Raw genomic sequence first — 14,575 nt, 5'->3', positions numbered from 1 at the left:
AAAGTGATAATACACTATGAGGCAGGTAATAGTTCCATGTTAAAACATTTTTAAATTTTGCAAAGCATAGTGAGCCCATGTGACGATTTAAAAGAAAATGGTTGTAAATCTCAACAGGTAAGACAAAGCCTCTAAGCTTATTCCACTGAAAAAATATATTTCACACTGCAGTAAAATACAGCTAGACAGTTCTGACCTATAAATATTCTTTAAGCAACCCATTTAATTAAAAACAAGATTCTAACTTTTCAGAATGACACCATTAAATCTATGTACTTATCCTTCACTTTTTCTTCAGTATTTAAAAAATGCATAAAAGTATAATGAAAAATATAAATGTCTGTAATCCCAATACTCTAAAATAACATCCGCTAATATTTTGGTATATTTAAAATTTCTTTCAGCCCATTCCTATTGATTTTAATAGTTTAAAATTGCTTCATACTAACAAGCATATTGATATTCTCTAAATAAAGAGTTTGATTTTTATTGAAAAAATAAAAAGTAAACAGGAATAGGGGACCAAACTGATCAATATTATTGTGAAATCGAATCAAACAATTTTTAGTTTCTTACATTCTAATTTCAGAATCACGCATGAAAAACAAAATGAAATACATATATACAATAAATACTTTAACTACCATGTGCAAAGTGATAGGAACAAAAGATTATGTACTTAAAGAAGATTAAATTCTCACCTGTTCAATCTCTTTGGTTTTTGATGCTATTGCTTTAGAGCGACTGGTTAGCTGACTGTCTTCAAATAATTCTATGCCATCTGTTGCATTTGACTCAGGTTCCTCTGGCTGGTCAATGAACAATGGTGCTGTGGATCCTGCCTTCAAAAAAAATTAAAAATCTTTAATTATATGTAGCACTGAAGATGAATTCGTAGAGGCACTAACTGGCACAACATATCAAGAGAAAGTGCTAAATTCAACCAGTTTTAAGAAAACACTTTCACTTTCGCCATGCATAATGAGCATATGTGAGGAGGGCCAAAGAGGAAATGACTGCTACTTTTAAAATTTTACGTAAGACAAAGCATCTAAGCTTACTTCATTCCAAAATTATATTTCACACTATATTAAGATACAGCTAGAAGATTCTGTCCTATAACTAGTCCTTAAGCAATCTATTTAAGAAACACTGAAGAGAAAAAGCCTAATTGGAAGAGATCGGCACACATAAGCATATTAAAAAAGAACATGGAAAAGGGCTCTACTTTCGGAAGTTAAAAATACCTTGCTCCTACAGCATAAAAATTTACTGAAATCACTGAAAAGAAAAATCCCCAAAGCAATAATAATCACTTCTATTTCATAGCAATAATTCATTAAATACATAATCCCACAAAAAAGCTCACAGCTGACTACTGTACTTTCCAATAACACTTCTGTAGAAAAGATAAAAACTTAAAAAAAGTGAAGGAAAACAAATATTTAACTATACTCATTTGTTTATTCAAAAATTTACTGTGGGGGTTCCTGGGCGGCTCAGTTGGTTATGCATCTGACTTCGGGATCCTGGGATGGGGGGGTGCCTGGGTAGCTCAGTGGGTTAAAGCCTCTGCCTTTGGCTCAGGTCATGATCCCAGTGTCCTGGGATCGAGTTCTGCACCGGGCTCTTTGTTCAGCAGGGAGCCTGCTTCCTCCTCTCTCTCTGCCTGCTTCTCTGACTACTTGTGATCTCTGTCTGTCAAATAAAGAAAAAAAAAAAAAGGGATCCTGGGATGGGGCCCTGTGTCAGGCTCCATGCTCAATGGGGAGTCCACTTCTCCCGCAACCCCTGCCACTCCCCCAACTCATGCTGTCTCTCTCTCTCAAATAAATAAAATCGTTTAAAAAAATTTACTGTGTGACATTTACAGCAGCATTATCTATGATAGCCAAATTATGGAAACAGCCCAAGTGCCCATCGACAAAGGGATAAGGAAGATGCGGTGTGTGTACACACACAGACAAACAGGAATATTACTCAGCCATCCAAAAAAAATGAAGTATTCCCACACACAATGACGTGAATGGAGCTAGAGTATATTATGCTAAGTGATAGTCAGCCAGGCAGAAAAAGTCAGTCAGAAAAAAGATAAATGCCATATGATTTCACTCATATATGGAATTTTAAAAACAAAACAAACAAGCAAAGGAAAAAAAAGAAAAAGAAAAAATAAGAAAAAGATTCTTAACTATAGAGAACTGATGGTTACCAGAGGGGAGGTGAGTGGAGGGATGTGTTAAACAGGTGACGGAGATTAGAGAGGACATTTGTTGTGGTGAGGACCGGCTGATGTATGGAAGTACTGAATAACTATTTTGTACACCTGAAGCTAATATTACACTGTATGTTAACTAACTGGAATTTGAATAAAAATTTTTAAAAATTTACTGTGTGATAGAGATAGGAAGGTGATGGCATAGTAGGAGGACCCTAGGCTTGTCTCAACCCACAAATTCAACTAAGTAACTATCTTCCTAAATACTCCAGAAATCAACATGAAGACTGGCAGCACTCTACAACTAAAGGTAGAAAAGAGGCCATCCTGAAGAAAGTAGAAATGCAGAGACATGACTTGAGAGAGAAAAAATGGATGGTGACTATTGCAATAGTGGAGAAAGGTGAGAGACAGACTAACACACAAGGGCATGGCTGGAGAAAATGAATCCCGCATAGCAACTGGCTTGGAAAACAAGAGGGGATGAATTCCACTGAGTTCTTGCAACCAGTGGCCCCTAAAACCTGGAATTCTAAAGGTCAGTGGGCTTGGCTAAGGGAAAGCCCCCAGGCACTGGGGCTGCTATTGGAGAGATGGCGGGACAAACAGCCCTCATACATACAGACTAAAAACAGTGATCTGAAGAGTGCCTGGGGCACAGAGTGAGGAGGTTATTCCTTCATCTTGGGAGTGTGTCCCAGAGAGGCAGTTTTCATGGAGAGAACCCTCCGGGAACAAAGGAACATGTAGCCACCATTTCCTTCTCCAGCCCCTCAGCATAAGCACAGAGCCACCTGTGGGAACCACTGCAGTGCCAACACTCTCTATTTAACTTGCTTACACCAAGGCCCAACCACCCTTCCTCCAACAGACACACACTCTGGTAGAACTGCCCTTCCCAGTCACCCTGGCCTCAGTTCTAGCATGGTAGGCACCCTTGCCATTAGACTGGCCCAAACCCTTGCCCATATCCTATCTCTAGACCCAGGAGTTTTGCATAGCCTCACCTCTGGCTGCAGTGGTGACAGGTCTCATTTCACAAGCACACCAGAACACATCAGGTTAAAACACACCAGGTTCAGGCCAGGGACAAAACACCGCCCAACAGGCAAAGAGAGTCTCTCCAGAGGACTGGCCTGAAGGGTAAGAGGCCAAGAAAAAACAGCGGAACACACACAGCACACACTGGAGAGACTCATGGAAGTGCCAGGCCCTAGGGAACAGGGGACATGACACAGCAGGTCACTACAAGACCTCTTCTTCATAAGGCCATTACCCTCAAGAACAGAATACACAGGTGACTTTCCTAACACAAAGCAACAGACACAGAGACTTAGACAAAATGAGAAGACAGAGAAATCTGTCCCAAATAAAAGAACAGGACAAGGTCACAGCCAGAGATCTAAGCGAAACAGGTAGAAGTAACATGACTGATGGACTATTTAAAGCAATGATCATAAGGATACTCACTGGTCTTGAGAAAAGAGTGCAAGACATCAGTAAGACCATTAACATAGAGATGAAAAAAGAAAAAATCAGAGATGAAGAGAGCAATAAGCAAGATATTATCGATGCAATGATAGCAGGCTGGAAGAGGCAGAGGAATGAATTAATGAGGTAGAAGATAGAATAATGGAAAGTAAGCAGATGAACAAAAGAGAGAAGAATTATGCAAAAAAGAGACTTAGGGAACTCAGTGACTCCACCAAACATAAAAACATTCACAATATAGGAGTCCCAGAAGAAGGAGAGAGAGAGAGAAAAAAGGGGGGGGGGGCAGAAAATTTCTTTGAAAGCTAATAGCTGGAAACTTCCCTAATGTGTAGAAGGAAACAGATATTTAGATCCAAGAGGCACAGACAAAGCCCAACAAAATCAGCAAAAGCAGATCCACACCAAGACATGTAATAACAAAAGTGGCAAAATGTACCAATGAAGAAAAAAATTTTTAAAGCATCAAGACAACATAAGACAGTTACATACAAGGGAAACCCCATAAGGCTATCGGGGAATTTTTCAGCAGAAACTTTCCAAGCTAGAAGAAAGTGGCATGGTAAACACAAAGTGCTGAACAGGACAAATCCAGAGCCAAGAATACTCTATCCAGCAAGACTATCATTCAGAAAAGAAGGAGAGATAAAGAATTTCCCGGACAAATGAAAACTAAAGGAGTTCATGACCACTAAACCAGCCCTGAATGAAATTTTAAAGGGAACTCTTTAAGTGGAAAGGAAGACCAAAAGTGAAAGTATGAAGGAAGGAAACAGAAAAGCACTAAAAATGAGTATTTTTGTTAAAATATCAATCAAGAAACAAAGTAAAAGAATGTAAAATATGACAACACATGAGGAGGAGTAAAGAATGGGTTCAAACTTAAACAACAATTGGCTTAATACAGACTGCTATATGCAGAAGATGTTATATTCAAACCTAATGATACCAACAAAAAGCACTAATAAATATGCAAAGTATAAAGAGAAAAAAAATTCACATATATCATTAAATAAAACCATCAAAACTAAGAGAAAGGCTCAGAGAAAATCTTCAGAAACAACCACAAAACAGGTAATAAAATGGCAATAAATACATATCTATCAGTAATTACTTTGAGTATAAATGGAATGTAAATCAACAGACACAGGGTGACAGAATGGATAAGAAAACAAGACTCATTTATATGATGCTTACAAGACTCACTTTAGACCTGAATACACTCATAGATGGAAAGTAAGGGAATAGAGAAACATTTATCAGGCAAATGGATGTCAAAAGAAAGCCAGATTAGCAGTATTTATATCAGCCCAAATAGACTTTAAAACAAAGACTATAACAAGAGACTAAAGATGATACTATACAATTATAAAGGAGACAATCCAACAAGAAGATATAGCACTTATAAATATTTATGCACCCAACATGGGAGCACCCAAATACATAAAACAGTTAATAACAAACATAAAGGAACTAATCAATAATAACACCATAACAGTAGAAGATTTTAATACCCTACCCACATCAGTAGACAGATAATCTAAAGAGAAAATCAACAAGGAAACAATGGCTTTGAATGACACACTGGACGAGATGGATTTAACAGATATACTCAGAACATTCCAACCTAAAAGAGCAGAATACATATTCTTTTCAAGTGTACTTGGAACATTCTCCAGAACAGAGAACATACTAGGTCACAAAAGAAGCCTCAACAAACTCAAAAGAATAAAGTCATACCACGTATCTATTTTGACTATAATGCTATAAAACTAGAAGTCAACCACAAGAAAAAAATTTGGAAAGAACAAAAATACATGGAGGTTAAATAACATGCTACTAAACAATGACTGGGTCAAGCCAGAAAGAGATTAAAAAGTACACAGAAACAAATGAAAATGAAAACACAATGGTTCAAAAGCTTTGGGATGTAGCAAAAGGGGTTCGAAGAGGGAAGTATATAACAATACAGGCCTACCTCACGAATCAAGAAAGATCTCAAATAAACAACTTAACTTTACATCTAAAGAAGCTAGAAAAAGAAAAACAAACAAAACCTAAAATCAGCAGAAAGAAAGAAGTAATATTCTAGCAGAAAAAAATGATACAGAAACTAAAGAAGCAACAGAACAATGAAACCAGCTATTTTTCTGAAAACAAAAAATCACTGAAATTGATAAACCTCTTGCCAGACCCATCAAGAAAAGGGCTCAAGGGGCACCTGGGTGGCTCAGTGGGTTAAAGCCTCTGCCTTCGGCTCAGGTCATGATTCCAGGGTCCTGGGATCGAGCCCCGCATTGGGCTCTCTGTTCAGCAAGGAGCCTGCTTCCCCCTCTCTCTTTCTCTGCCTGCATCTCTGCCTACTTGTGATCTCAGTCTGTCAAATAAAATAAAATCTTAAAACAATTAAAAAAAAAAAGAAAAGGGCTCAAATACATAAAAGTCACAAATAAGAGAAGAGAAATAACAACCAACACAGAAATACAAACAATTATAAGAGATTATTATGAAAAAGTATATGCCAACAAATTAGACAACCTAGGAGAAATGGATAAATTCCTAGAATCATGGAACCTACCAAAACTGAAAAAGTAGGAAAGAAAAAATTTGAACAGACTGCTTACCAGCAAAGAAATGGACTCCATAAACAAAAAACTCCCAAAAAAACAGAAGTCCAGGACCGGATGACTTCACGGGTGAATTCTACTAAACATTTAAAAGAAGAGTTAATACCTACTCTTCTCAAACTATTCCAAAAGAACACAAGAGGAAGGAAAGTTTCCAAATTCATTTCTATGAGGCCAGCATTACCCTTATATCAAAACCAGATAAAGACACCACAAAAAAAAAAAAAAAAAAAGAAAGAAAGAAAAAAAGAGAGAGAGAGAGAGACAGAGAACTACAGGCCAATATCTCTCATGAACATAGATGCAAAAAATCCTCAGCAAAATACTAGCAAACCAAATCCAACAATACATTTTTTTTAAGATTTTATTTATTTATTTGACAGAGATCACAAGTAGGCAGAGAGGCAGACAGAGAGAGAGAGGTTTTCACAAGTCTGAATTATAAGTTTTAAGGGATCTAAATAAATTGAAAACCTATGACTCACTTAAGAAAGAAAGGGCTGGAAATCAGGGAAGATGTCACCATAGGAAGCATCAGAAATCTGTCTCCCAATGTAAATAACAACTGCACTGGCAAACTTGAACTGATGTGACTATTTTGGAACTCTGGACTCTCCTGAAGGCTTGTAACTTCCAGCGGACAACACAGATGGTAAACTGAGGTTTACTTCAGCTCTCAGCACAATAGCAGCTACCCATCCCCATTCTCAGCCACTTGTTTGGAAGGTACCTATGTTCCTTGAAGCAGCTTGCACATAGCTTACAGGAGCCAGGCTAGACAAAAAGGAGCCCATTTTCCAAATATCAAGAATCTGTGCTCTGAGCACTGACTGTTGCTTATGATCAGAAAGGGGTGGATAGCCATTGTTGTTATATCTCTTACTATTGTTGCAAACCCCTCTCATTATAGCTGAAGTGACTACTGGGAATTAAGGGACTGGTACCGTTTTTCCTTTATTTTTCACTTCTTCCCCTTTTTGAAAGGTAGATGTTAATATTAGGACATTAAAAAAACAAAAACAAGACAAAAAAACCTGCTTATATGGGGAAAGTTAAAAAGTGACTGTGCATTCCAAGACTCAAAAAAGACCTGAGAAGACCTTCAATTTACACCTAGGCTTATCCTCAGCACACAGACACCATACAATAATATAAAAGCTGGGGGGGGGGTGCGGGCAGGGAGAAATCTCATTTCCAGAATTACCAGTTATTAAGTTCAAATGCACAGTGTTCAACAGAAAAATCACAAGGCATAAAAGAAACAGAAAAGTAAGGCCCCTCTGAAGGAAAAAAAATAAACCAATATAAACTGTCTCTGAAAAATACCTAATGGTAGGTCTGCCAGAAAAAACTTTAAAACTACTGTCTCAAATTGCCCAAAGAATTAAAGAATGATATGAAAAAAGCCAAGAAAATGATATGTGAACAAAATAAAACACCAATGAAGAGACAGAAAACCTAAAAAGAAACCACAAAGAAATTATAAAGCTGAAAAGTACAATAACTGAAATGAAAATTTTGCTAAAGGGATCCAAAGGCAGAATTGAGTAGACAAAAGAAAGAATCAGTGAATTTGAAGACAGAAACACAAAAATTATAGAGTCTAAGAAAAAAAAAAAAAGATTGAAGAAAAGTGAACAGCCTAAGGAATCTGTTGGGACACCAGCAAGTGGGTCAACATATGCATTGTGGGAGTCCTAGAAGAGAGAAAGCAGCAAAAAAATATATGAATAAATAATAGTTTAAAACTTTCCAAATTTGACGGAAGACTTGAATATCAACACCTAAGAAGCTCAACATAACCTAAGTAAGATGAACTCAAAGAGGCTCACACCAAAATACATTACAATCAAATTTTCAAAAGACAAAGTAAAAGAGAATACTGAAAGCAGTGAAAAGCAAACATCAGATACAAGGGAAATTCATGAAGATTAGCAGATTTCTCATCAGAAACTCTGGAGGCAAGATTACAGTAGACCCATAATCAAAGTATGGTTGACCCTGAACAACACGCTAAAGGAGGGGGGCACCACCCACACAATCAAGTCCATGTATAACTTCTGACTCTCCAAAATCTTAATAGCCTACTATTAATCAGATGCTTTAATGATAACACAATTACCATATATTTTGTATGCTATATGTATTATATATTGCATTCTTAAAATAACTAACCTTTTTGTAATTTTTGGGGTATTTCTATGCTACACAATTTGTCTGTCTTTTTAAACTGTTGCAAATCTCCAAAAAATTTTCCAACACATTTAGTGAAAAATATCGACATATAAGTGGACCTATGCAGTTCAAACGCCAACTGTAATAAAAGAAAAACTATCAACCAAGAATCCTATATCCAGGAAAATGGTCCTTCAGAAATGAGGGAAAAATTAAGACATTCTCAGATTAACAAAACCTGAGGGAGGTTATGGCTACTAAATCTGCCCTGCAATAAATGCTCAAGGGGGTCCTGCAAGGATACTACATAGTAATTCAAAGCCTTATGGAGAAATAAAGACCTCTATAAAAATAAATACATAGGCAATTATAAAAACATATTATTGTACCAATGCTCTGCAACTGTACTTTTTTTTCTTTTGTTTTCTACACTGGATTTAAGAGACTAATAAATTTAAAGAACACTATTAATGTAAAGGCTAATAGTACTGCGGCATGCCTGGGTGGCTCACTCATTAAGCTTCCAACTCTTGATCTCAGAGTCATGAGTTCAAGCCCTGCACTGGGCTCCATGGTGGGTGTGGAGCCTACTTAAAAAAAAAAAAAAAAGAAAAAGAAAAAGCTAGTATTACTATTAACTCCAAATTTTGTTTTCTAGATAACTCAAGAGACTACTGCATTTAAAGAATTATTAGTTTATGTTGTGGGGCACATAATGCATAAAAAGATATAATTTTGTGACATCAAAAACCAAAAGGGGTAGAGATGGAGTTGTAGAGGAGCAGAGTTTTTGTATATTATTGAACTTAAACTGATATAAATACAAATTAGTGTATAACCTTAGGATATAAACGTAATCCTTGTTGTAACCACAAAGATAATAGGCATGGAATATGAACAAAAAGAAATTAAGAAAGAATTTAACATTTCATTACCCGTCTCCCACAAAATCAATTAAACAAAAGAATATAAGAATGCAGGAAATGAGGGACAAAAGATACAGGGCATATAAAAAAGAAATAGCCCAATGACAGAAGCCCTTCTTCTCAGTAACTACTTAAATTTTAATGGACTAAACCCTCTAATCCAAGGACAAAGATTGGCAGAACGGATAAAAACACATGACCCGACAATATACTGTCTACAAGAGACTTACTTCAGACTCAAAGACACAAACATGTTGAAAGTAAAAGGATGGAAAAAGATATTCCATGCAAATAGTTACTAAAAAAAAGTAGGTGTGGCTATACCAATATCAGTCAAAACAGACTTTAAATCAAAAAAGGTTACAAGAGACAAGGTATTATATATTAATAAAAGGTTCAATGCAGCAAGAAGATTTAACAATTACAAGTATCTATTGACCTAATGACACAGCATCAAAATATATGAAGTAAAAACTGCCAGAACTGAAAGGAGAAATAATAGTTATACAATAACAGTTGAAGACTTCAGTACTCTTGTCACAATAATGGAAAGAAAAATCAGATAAAAGTAAGGAAATAGAGGACTTAAACAAGACAATCCACAAAGTAGATCTAACAGACAAAGATCACTCTACTCTACAGCAACAGAATATATTCTCAAGTGCATGAGACAGTTTTTCAACAGACTGTTAGGCCATATATAAAATGTCAATAAATTTAAAAAATAAAACTGGAAAATTCATAAAATTGTGGAAATTAAACAACACAATTTTAAACAAGCAATGAGCCAAAGAAGAAATCACATGAAAAGTAGGAAAATACTTAGAAACAAAGAAAGTGAAAACACAATGTATAAAAACTTAGGAGAAGCAGCAAACCAGTGCTAAGAGGGAAATTAATGGCTATAAACTCTTATATTAAAAAAACAAGAACAGGGGCGCCTGGGTGGCTCAGTGGGTTAAAGCCTCTGCCTTTGGCTCAGGTCATGATTCCAGGGTCCTGGGATCGAGCCCCACATTGGGCTCTCTGCTCACCAGGGAGCCTGCTTCCTCCTCTCTCTCTGCCTGCCTCTCTGCCTACTTGTGATCTCTGTCTGTCAAATAAATAAATAAAATCTTTAAAAAACAAACAAACAAACAAGAACAAACTCAAATCAATAACCTAGCTTCACAACTTAAGGAACTAGGAAAAAAAAAAATGAAACCCAAAGCTAGCAGAAGGAAAGAAATAAAGATTAGAGCACAGGTAAATGAAATAAAATAGAAAACAAGAGAAAAAAATCATGGGGCACCTGGGTGGCTCAGTTGTTAAGTGTCTGTCTTCCACTCAGGTCATGATCCCAGGGTCCTGGTTGGGATCCAGCCCCGCACTGGGCTCCCTGCTCGGCAGGAAGCCTGCTTCTCCCTCTCCCACTCCCCCTGCTTCTCCCTCTCCCACTCCCCCTGCTTCTGTTCCCTCTCTTGCTGTGTCCCTCTCTCTCAAATAAATAAATAAAATCTTAAAAAAAAAAAAAAAAAGAGGGGCACCAGGGTGGCTCAGTGGGTTAAGCCTCTGCCTTCAGCTCAGGTCATGATCCCAGGGTCCTGGAATCGAGCCCCGCATCCGGCTCTCTGCTCGGCAGGGAGCCTGCTTTCCCCTCTCTCTCTGTCTGTCAAATAAATAAATAAAATCTTTGAAAGAAAGAAAAGAAAGAAAAAAATCAAAGAAATAAAAAGCTGGTTCTTCGAAAAGATTAAGATTGACAAACCTTTAGCTGGAAGGACTAAGAAAAAAAAAGAGAAGACTCAAATTACTAAAATCAAAAATGAAAGTGTGAACATTATGAACAACTGCATGCTGACTAATAGGATAACCTAAATAAAATGGACAATTCCTAGAAATACAAAACCTACCAAGACTAAATCAAGAAGAAATAGAAAATCTAAATAGACTTGTAACTTCTAAGGAAATTGAAACAGTAATCAAAAATCTCCCAACAAAGAAAAGCCATGAATCTAATGGTTTCACTGATAATAAGCTCTACCAAAAATCTGAACTAATATCAAGCCTCTTAAAACTCTTTCAAAAAAACTGAAGAGGAAGGAACATTTCCTAATTCATTCTAAGGGGACATTATTATCCTGAAACCAAAGCCAGACAAAGACATTACAACAAAAGCTACACAGTCCGATATCCCTTAGGAACAGACGCCAAAAATCTCAACAAAACACTAGCAAAAAGAATTCAGCAGCATATTAAAAGGATTATACATCATGCGCAAGTGGGATTTATTCCTGAAATGCAAGGGATAGTTCAACACAGGAAAACTGATCAATGTAATACTCTACATCAATAGAATGATGGGAAAAAATCTACACAATCATCTGAATTCATATGGAAAAAGCATTTGACAAAATTTAACACCCTTTCATGATGAAATACTCAACAAACTAGGACTAGAAGTAAACTGCATAATAAAAGCCATATATGAAAAATCCACAACTAGCCTCACACTCAATACTGAAACACTGATCTTTCTTTAAGATCAGGGATAAGGCAAGGATCCCTGCTTTCACCACTTCTATGCAAAACAGTAATGGGAGTTTTAGAGCAGTTGGGGAAGGAGAGGAGAGAAGAGAAGGGGTATGCAAATTAGAAAGGAATAAATAAAATTATCTTTTTGCAGATATGACCTTATATGTAGAAAACCCTAAGGATTACACACACACACACACACACACACACACACACACACACAATATAAATGAATTCAGCAAAGTAGCAAGATACAAACTCAACAGGTAAAAATTAACTGCATTTCTGTAGATGAACAACAAAATAATTTAAAAAGTAAATTACAGAAGAATTCCACTTACAATAGCATCAAAAAGGACAAAATTTAGGAATTAACCAAGGAGATGAAAAAATTGTATAATGAAAACTATAAAAACACTGCTGAAATAAAACATAAATGAAAACACATCCCATGTGCACACACTGAAAAGACTTAATATTATTAAAATGTCAATAATACCCAAAGCAATCTACATTTTCAAGGCACTCCCTACCAAAATACCAATGCCATTTTTTACAGAAATAAAAAAAAAAAAACCCTCTACTAAAATTCATAAGGAATCTGAAGGGACCCAGGATACCTAAAACAAGCCTTGAAAAAGAGCAAAAGCGGAAGACCTACACTTCCTGATTTCAAAACTTACCACCAAGCTACATTAATCAAATCAGTGTAATACTGGCATAAAGACAAACATAAACCACTGGAATAGAAAAGAGCCCAAAAGTCTTCATATACATGTTAAATGTTTTTTAACAAGGATGCCAAGAGCATACAATGGGAAAACTACACCCCTTTCAACAGATGATACTGAAAAATTGGATATCAACATTCAAAAGAGTGAAGCTGGACCCTTATCTAATACCATATATAAAAATTAACTCACAATGGAACAAGGACCTAAATGTAGGACCTAAAATAATAAAACCCTTCAAAGAAAACACAGGACAAAAGCTTCATGACTTTAGATTGGCCACTGATTTCTTCTTCATGACATCAAAGGTACAGGTAACAAAAGAAAAAATAGAAAAACTGGACTTAATGATGAAGCTTAATGCTTATCAAATAGCACTATTAACAGAGTAAAAAGGTAGCCCACAGAATGGGAGAAATATTTGCAAATCATATATCTGATAAAGGATTAGGTATAGAATATACAGAAAACTTCTAAAACTCAACAATAAGGAAACAAAAAATAAGCAATATACTTAAATACACATTTCTTCGAAGAAGATATATGAATGGCCATTAAGCACAAGAGAAAACATCACTAGTCATTAGTGAAATGCAAATCAAAACTATAATGAGATATGACCTTGCACCCATCAGGGTAGCTACTAGCCAAAACCCAGAAAACTGTAAGTGATGGTGAGGATGTGGAGCAATTAGAAACTCTTGCGTACTGTTGGTGGAAATATAAAATAGTACAGTCATTGTGGAAGACAGTATGGAAGTTCCTTAAAAAATTAAAAATACAATTACCATATGATCCAGGAATTCCACTTCTGAATACATATTCAAAAGAACTGAAAGCAGGGTCTCGAAGATATTGGATATCCATGTTCATAGCAGCATTATTCACAACAGCTAAATGTAGAAGCAATCCAAGTGTCTACTGACAGATGAATGGATAAGCAAAATGTGGTACATACACACAATGGAATATTACTGAGCTTCAGTAAGAAATTCTGTGATATGCTACAAGATGGATGACCCTTGAGGACATTACACAAACTGAAGGAGCCAATCACAAATGATAAATACTTACAATTCCACTTATACGAGGTACTTAGAGTAGTCAAAATCTTAATAGTTAGGGAGAGATGGGGTGGCTGGGTGATGGACATTGGGGAGGGTATGTGCTATGGCAAGTGCTGTGAATTGTGTAAGACTGATGATTCACAGAACTGTACCCCTGAAGCAAATAATACATTATGTGTTAATAAAAAAAAAAATTTAATGGTAGAAAACATAATGGTTGCCAGGGCTGGGAAGATCAACTGATAAATTGCTTTGGGGAGTTATCATTTAATGGGTATAGTTTCAGTTTTACAAAGTGAAAAGAGTTATGAGGATGAATGGTGGGGAGATGGCTGTACACTAATGCTAATGTATTTAATACCACTAAACTATACACTTAAAAATGGTTAAGATTGTAAACTTTATGTTAAAGGTATTTAAGATAGAAACCCCAGTATCAATATCATGCTTTTAACAGCAAGCAAACAACAATTAGTTTTGAATGATGTTAAGGAAGTTGGATTACTTATACTACCAGTTCTGACTAAATCCCAAGATCAAAATCTGTCACTAGATTCCATTTTAATAAGGCTAATGAAAAAAAAAAGAACTGTTGAAGTTTAAAGTACACTGAAAATAGGAATTTCAGGTTTCATCGTAATTCCAGGGCGACACACAAAAATTTAAAGTGATGAGGACAGAAAGCACATAAGAGCAGATATGTGTTTTTGGAAAATAAACAGCAAGAAGAGAAAAATAACTTGAACTGATACTAAAAGGATTTATTAACAATTAAATTTAGTTAAACTAATTAGACATATATCATTCAAGGTACTGTAGAGGGAAA

At 36.0% G+C, this 14,575-nt stretch overlaps 1 protein-coding gene across 2 annotated transcripts in view; it reads right to left on the bottom strand.

The window, feature by feature from the left end:
- PPHLN1 (periphilin 1) overlaps nucleotides 1-14,575 on the bottom strand; it is a 160,075-nt gene that overhangs the window by 55,220 nt on the left and 90,280 nt on the right. For both annotated transcript variants that reach the window (XM_080810719.1, XM_080810720.1), the window contains one exon: nucleotides 702-842. In XM_080810719.1, the coding sequence (XP_080666845.1) occupies nucleotides 702-842 (141 nt within the window). The remainder of the gene's footprint in view (nucleotides 1-701; nucleotides 843-14,575) is intronic.

Source organism: Martes martes (assembly GCF_963455335.1).
Source record: "Martes martes genome assembly, chromosome: 8".
Taxonomy (NCBI): domain Eukaryota; kingdom Metazoa; phylum Chordata; class Mammalia; order Carnivora; family Mustelidae; genus Martes; species Martes martes.
This window is presented reverse-complemented; position numbering and strand designations above follow the sequence as displayed.